This window comes from Orycteropus afer, unplaced genomic scaffold (genome assembly GCF_000298275.1).
Source record: "Orycteropus afer afer isolate SDZICR_OR568_19922 unplaced genomic scaffold, OryAfe1.0 scaffold00694, whole genome shotgun sequence".
In the NCBI taxonomy this organism is placed as follows: Eukaryota; Metazoa; Chordata; class Mammalia; order Tubulidentata; family Orycteropodidae; genus Orycteropus; species Orycteropus afer.
In genome coordinates this window covers 488,237-495,810 of record NW_006922281.1, presented here as the reverse complement: position 1 = coordinate 495,810, position 7,574 = coordinate 488,237, and the positions used below count along the sequence as shown (strand labels likewise).

The 7,574-nt window shown below is 45.8% G+C and overlaps 1 protein-coding gene across 1 annotated transcript in view; it reads left to right on the top strand.

The window, feature by feature from the left end:
* The window catches only part of LOC103211102 (extracellular calcium-sensing receptor-like), a 9,411-nt gene extending 5,014 nt beyond the window's left edge, over nt 1-4,397 (top strand). The window contains exons 3-5 of the mRNA XM_007957023.2: nt 127-342; nt 1,718-1,822; nt 3,468-4,397. Of these exons, the coding sequence (XP_007955214.2) occupies nt 127-342; nt 1,718-1,822; nt 3,468-4,397 (1,251 nt within the window). The remainder of the gene's footprint in view (nt 1-126; nt 343-1,717; nt 1,823-3,467) is intronic.
* Nucleotides 4,398-7,574: the final 3,177 nt, after the last annotated feature.

Below are 7,574 nucleotides of genomic sequence, written 5' to 3'. Positions count from 1 at the left end.
CAAACCCACCAGCCACTCCTCGGAAGGAAGGTTGGGCAATCTACTTCCATAGAGATACTGCCTCAGAAACCCAAGGAGGGGTCGCTATGAGTTGGCAGTGAGTTTTTTTTTTTTTTTTTACCGTAGCTTCTGCATCGCCTCAGGAATGTGCATTTCAATACCCCGGATGGGAGAGAGATATCAATTTTTTATTCCAACGGAGATATAGTCACAGAATTTGACATTCTCTACGGGCAGAAAACTCCCGAGGACTTATTCACATTTGTCCACGCTGGTACCATTAGCCAGCAAGCCTCTTCAGGGGAAAGGGTGAGCATACACTGGACGAAGGAGGAGCCTCAGGTGAGTCACCTGGGTGCACGATGACCCCAGTCCTGAGAAATCAGAATCAGAGGGGAACTTGGCAGCCAGTGGTCTGAGCCCTCAATGAACTCATGGAACGGTTGAGGTTCCATACTGGGCTGACTATAATTCAGCTGTTGAACCTCTAGACCCTTCCGTTTTCGGGAGGGTGGTGGGAATAGCGTTTACTCACCGTCAGATGAGACTATCAGGGACACAGAGGTGGAAATAGAGTCTGCACTGGGAGATTCTATTAGAACATTCTTCAGGAATCTGCTCTGTGAAGACCTGAATGGGTTATGTGGTAAAACAGCAATACACTTCACCAAATCTGTTCCCATAGAGCACCTGGGAGGTGGGCAGGATAGGTGTTTGCATTTTGTTTACTAACTAATGTAGTTGCAGCCTTGGGACACGTGTATCCATAGTTCCGTCCTAACTCCTTGCTTCTCCTCTGAAAACTGAAGTGGGGGATGGTTACTTCCATAAACAAAGTCTTGTTAATTTCAGTTAGGGACCTTCCAGCAGGACCACAAATAGACCAATCCACTGAGTGGACCGCAAATTACTCAGTCTCATTGGGCCAATGCTCAAGCCATGATCTGAATAGTAAATCAACGAATCCCTTACAAGATTTCGCCCCAGTCAATCAACTTAGTTCTTGTACAAAGGTAACACTTCCCAGCAGCAGTGATTGGCCTCTTCCCTAGGGAGAAGTAACAACCCTTTGGAGGTAGAAGGAAACCTGGGAGGGCCCCCCAAGTAGTTTCTCCAAAGAACTATGGCAAAGGTAACAACTCTCAGAGCTTTGAGGGGCTTGTGTGTGTGTGTGTGTGTAGAATCTCCCAAGATGTTTTTATAAAGAACCAAGACCAAAGGCCATACAAAAGAACTCATTTCAACATGGGCACACTGCTCCCCTCTGCTGGTAGAGAAAAGCCAGCCTCCCACACTTCCCTCAAAGGCTGTCTCCTTATCACTATTGCCTGGAGGTGGGAGGTAGACTCAGGAAGTCAGAAGATCCACTTGCAAGTCCTGTACAGATGGGAGGATTTACAATGGGAATCTGGAGGGAGTGAGACCTGCAGGTGACACGTGACACTGTGTTACTAAGCTCTCACACATGCACTATATGCAGAGGGGCTGAGGGAATCCGTGTGGGCCAGATGACCCAGCTGGTGCCCTCCTGAGGACTCACCTGTCTTTACTACTGTGGGTCAGTGTCCGCTTTCTTTGCGCTGATACCACTGAGATTGGTTCCCCAAAGGGGCCTGTCTTCTTGTGCAAGGAAGCATGCTGGCACCAAAGCTCTGGGTCAGGATGGGATCCCGTTCCAGACTGGTGACTGGTCACCCCTCTGCTCCTCTGTCCTCAGGTCCCTAGCTCCGTTTGCAGCGCAAGTTGCACTCCAGGCTCCAGCCAGATCCCCCTACAGGGCGCCCCCCACTGCTGTTTCGAGTGCAGTTCACAAACCAGACAGGTGAGGGCTCCTGGGGGCTGAATCCCAGAGGCCAATGAGGCAAACTCAGCACCTCAAAATCCCAATCAGGGAGTTACTGTGACCTCAAGGCTTTGGGTGTGGGAGTTGAAGAGGGCTGGCAAGGGAGTCATTCTTAGAATTGCATTTAGGCAAACTTCTGTGTTTTTTTGTTTTGTTTTTTAATTTAGGTGAAAATAATTAATCCAAAACATTTGTCACCACTACTTCCACATTTGCAATTTAATAACACTGATTACCTTATTGTTTTTGTGCCACCATTATTGTCCTTTTCCAAAATATTCCACCATCACTACCATAAACTCAATGCTCCCCAAGCAAAAGCTCTCCCACACCCCTGGTAACCAGTCATAATCTTCGGTTTCTATATGTTAGGTAATTTCCTAGAATTGAGATAATACAGTATTGGTGCTTTTGCGACTGACTTATTTCACTCAGTGTGATGTTTTCAAGGTTCCTCTGTGTTATAGCGAACATCAGGACTTCACTTCTCTTTATAGCTGCATAATATTCCATTGTGTGTGTAAACTACATCTTATCTATCCATTCATTCGCTGATGGACACTGAGTTTGTTTTCACCCCTCCCACTTCTGTTGAGGCATTAATTTGTTTATTTGTGTATTCATTTGGAGAGACTCTGTAGGCTCCGGAGTTGGGTTGCCTGTAATCTTTATGGAAGCTGCTCACCAGGCCTAGATCTTCCGTGGTGCCACTGGGTGGGTTCCAACAGGCAACTGTTGGATCACCATCCAAGTGCAGACTATCTGGGCTAGTCAGGGACCTTTTAGCCCTTCCACTTTTAAAGGCTCTTGTGATTTCATGGGGTTCATTCAGAGTATTTAATTAATTAATTAATTAATCCAGAGTATTTTTCTATATTAAGGTCAACTGATTATCAACCTTAATTCCATTTGTAATTTCCCTTTCACCATGTAACATAATATATCCACCAGTTCCAGGGAACATTTTTTGGGGCCATGACACAACCCATCACAGTCCCCAGACTCATCAGCCCTGGGCTGGTCAGGATTTCTCATGTCAGCCCGTTCTGGCAGGGTGTTGTGGTATCTCACTGTGATTCGACAAAGGCAGGGTGACAGAATTGTGAGGCCTGTTAGAAAGAACAGCTACTACTACGACAAATTGGGAAAAGTAGCCATTAAATAAGCAACACGAAAAAGGACCAATATTGTCATAATATCAATTATATGCAATAAGCAAATATGTAGATTATTGGTGGTCAGCAAGGGTGAGGGGAGGGGAAGGCGGAGTCCTTGCGTGGAGGACATTGAGTGTGTTAATGGTGGTGAAATGATCTGGAAATAGCAAGGACAGTGGCACTACTTGAAGAGCATCCTCAATGTCACTGAATTTACATGTAGAAATTCTTGAGATCCCATGTGTTTTGTCATGTATGTTTTCCCCAGCATAAAATTTTTAAAAATAATGTAACACATGTACACAGGGGCACACCTTTTTCCATGTGCCTCAGGATTTAGTGTGGCTCTTCCTTGCACTAGTAACTACTCACGACTCATAAGCGAACCAACACACAGGAAATGCTCACAAGAGTGTTGCCACATAGGCCCCCTCCATGTAGCTGGTGGTGTTATGATCATGGTGTAGATGTGGCTTCTGTCTCCCACAGACATGAAGCAGTGTCTTCCGTGCCCCATGGAGCAGTACTCCAGCCAAGCCAGAGACCACTGCCTGCCTAGGACAGAGAACTTCCTGGCCTTTGATGAGCCCCTGGGACTCACACTGACTGTAGCGTCACTCACACTGGCCAGCCTGGCGCTGCTGGTGCTGGTGGTGTTCCTGAAATACCAGCACACGCCCGTGGTCAGGGCCAACAACAGAGCTCTCAGCTACACACTCCTGGCCTCCCTGGCCCTCTGTGCCCTCTGCCCCTTGCTCTTCCTTGGCCGTCCCACCGTTGCCACCTGTCTCCTCCGCCAGACCACTTTTGCCACTGTGTTCACCGTGGCTCTCTCCTCCGTCCTGGCCAAAACCCTCACCGTGGTCCTGGCCTTCAGGGTCACCAGGCCAGGGGGCAGGGTGCGGGTGTGCCTGGGATATGGCGCCTCCGCCTCCGTCGTCCTCATGGCCTCCTTGATCCAAGTGATCCTCTGTGGGGTCTGGCTGGGCACCTCTCCACCATTCCCAGACAGGGACACAGCCTCCGAGCCCAGCCTCGTCGTTGTCCAGTGCCACGAGGGCTCCGGGGCCGCCTTCTCCCGTGTCCTGGGCTACTTGGGTCTCCTGGCCGGGGGCACCTTCTCGGTGGCCTTCCTTGCCAGGGGTCTGCCCGATGCCTTCAACGAGACCAAGTTCCTCACCTTCAGCATGCTTCTCTTCTGCAGCGTCTGGGTGGCCTTCCTGCCCCTGTACTACAGTGCCCGAGGCAAGGCCACCGTGGCCATGGAGATCTTCTCCATCCTCATGTCCTCTGCGGGGCTGCTGTGTGGCATCTTCATGCCCAAGTGCTACGTCATCCTGCTGAAGCCCAAGAGGAACACCCCGGCCCGGCTGAGCAGTGGGCGCCAGGCTCAGTGAGACAGGCAGAGCCAGGAGCCGCAGGGCAGGCCTCCCCCAGGCCGTCATCATCACCACAAGGCCTCCTAGTCATCCTTGAGAAGACATTCAGGCCACAGGTTCTGGGCTCATGGTCTTCGTGTAGATTCAAAGGGACTTAGAAGATAAAATAAGAGAAATGAAGCACTTTCAGCAAGATGTTAAGGAGCGTTGGTCTAGACGGTGGGCACATGGATGGTCACTGACTCTTTTTATGTATTGTTGAAAATTTCCCCCATCAAGAAAGTTTGAAAAAGTCTTATCAGGCTGTGCTTTTTTTGGGGGGAAAAAAACTGTAGATAATAAGCTTTGGTGAAAATTGGATCCCTAATACAGGGCTGATGGGAATGTAAAATAGTGCAGTCACTTTGGAAAATAGTCTGGCAGTTCCTCAAAAAGTTAAGCACAGAATTACCATAAAGAACCTGGTGGCATTCAATTGATTCCGACTCATAGCAACCCTAAAGGACAGAACAGAACTGCCCCAGAGTGTGGCCAAGGCTGTAATCTAGCAAAGCAGACTGTCTCATCTTTCTCCTGCAAAGCTGTTGGTAGGTTAGAACTACTGACCTTTAGATTAGCAGCTGAGTGATTAACCTGGGCACCACCAGGCCTCCAGAATTACCATACGCCCAGTTTAGGCATATACCGAAAAGAAATTCCGATGTACGTCCACTCAAGACATTGCACACATTGTTTGTACAGCATTATGAACATCAGCAAGAAGTGGATCCTGACACTGATCAGCTGATGAGCGAGGAAACAAAATGTCATCACCCATACAGGGAACATGATTTGGCCATAAAAGTAAATGAAGTACTGACATCTGCTAAAAAAAAGGAGAAGAAGAAGAAGAAGAACGAACCTTAAAAACGTTATGCTGAGCAAAATAAATCAATCGCAGGAGGACAGATATTGTATGATCTCACTTCTATGAAATAGATAAGTATACAGAAACCAAAAATTATTAGTGATTACCAGGAGTGGGGAGAGGAGGGCGTTTTTGCTTAGAGGGCATTTAGTGCATGTTGATGGTGGTAGAATGATTTGGAAAAGGTTAGTGAGAATGGTTGCACAACTTGAAAACCATAGTCAATGTCACTGAATTGTACAAGGAGAAATTGTACTGGGTCGGGATCTGCTCAGATGGGCATGAACTGAGGTTGAGTCATAGTGGCCCCTTAGTGAACTATGCTCTTGGCTATGCTCTTGCTCTTGGCTCACCACAGATCCTACCACTCTCTGTTGCCTCCCAACCCCCAGGCCAGCCCTGCAGCTTACACACTGCTCTAAATCAAATATCTTCTTACAGTGAAGAAATTTTTTTTTTTAACCTGGCTCTCTATCGAGACAGAAAAGCCCAAGGACAGAGTGGTCTACAAAAAAGGAGAGACATGAAAGTCTTGGTGGGAATTTGTTCTCTGAGTTTCTATGGCTGATCCCACTCCTTATTACAGGATGATTTACAGATCAGCTTGGAACTTTGAGTGGAACTCTGGTGGAGTAGGCTAACGCATTCAGCTGCCAACCAAAAGGTCAGCAGTTGGAACTGGTGTGAGAAAGATGAGGCAAGTCTGCTTCCATAAAGAAACCCTCAGGGGCAGTTCCACTCTGTCCTCTGGGGATGCTGTAGCTCAGAACAGACTGGACCGCAGTGGGTTTGGTTGGAACCTTGGAACCTGGGTCTTCCTGGTGGTGTCATTTCTCCCTGGAAAGCCCTTTTGCAGTGATAACTGTCCAGTAGGCATTACAAGCTAATTACCCTGGTGGATCCTTGCCTTGATGGCTGCCTTCAGTGCCTGATAAGCCCACGAGGAAAGAGAGAATTCTGAATGCTCACCACACCAATTTCATTCTCAATCAAAAGCTAACAGCTTTAAGGACACAGCCATTGCTTATTTAAAGTTAACACTTAGTCATCATTTCACCCCAAACTGAATTTCAGGTAAACAACAACTAATATTTTAGTAAAAGTGTGTCCCAAATATGCTATTGGAACATACTTAAACTGAAATATTAGTATTTAATTTAATTGAGTATTCTGTATAATTATGTCCCAAACATGCTATTGGAACATGCACATAAAAAATACTGTTGGTATTTACTATTAGTGTATAAGTATTCAACATACTTAAAGATAGATGAAAAAATACTTAACTGTGCATATATAAAAAGTGTTTGAAATATACTAAATATGGGACACACATACTAAACAGTATCTGTTGTTCATGTGAAATTCAAGTTTAACTGGGAGTCTGTATTTTTATTTTCTAATTCTGGCAACCCAATTATGGGATATACTAATACTATGGGGCATCCTTATAGTAAACCTTGTTGTTGTTGTAATGAGTGATGGAGTGAGTTCCAACTTACAGAGAAACTATGTGCAACAGAACAAAACACTGCCCAGTCCTGCACCATCCTCACAATCATTGCTGTATATGAGCCCATGTTTACAGCCACGTGGTCAATCCATCTGGTTGAGGTTTTCCTCTTTCTCACGGACCTTCTGCTTTATCAAGCATGATATCCTTCCCCAGGTACTGGTCCATCCCAGTAAGATGTCCAAAGTATGTGAGACAAAGTCTCACCATCATTTCTTCTAAGGAGCATTCTAACTGTACTTCTTCCAAGACAGATTTGTTCCTTCTTCTTGCAGTGCATGGTATATTTAACATTTACTCAACATTACTGAGACCAAGAGGCAGTCATTTGAACAGAACCAGGGGATACTGCAAGGTTTAAAACAAAGATATCACTTGAGGACTAAGGTGTTTCTGACCCAAGACATCAGGGTTTTATCATTTTACTATACCTATTCAATCTGTATGCTGAGCAAATAATCCAAGAAACTGAACTATTTGAAGAAGAATGGAGCATCAGGATTAGAGGAAGAGTCATTAACAACCTGTGATAAACATATGACACAATGTTGCTTGCTGAAAATTAAGAAAACTCGGAATACTTACTGATGAAGATCAAAGACTACAGCCTTCAGTATGGATTACACCTCAACATGAAAAAAAAAAAAAAAAAAAACCCTCACAAATGGACCTATAAGCAACATCATGATGAACGGAGAAAAGATCGAAGTGGTCAAGGATTTCATTTTACTTGTATCCACAATCAACGCCCATAGAAGCAGCAGTCAAGAAAACA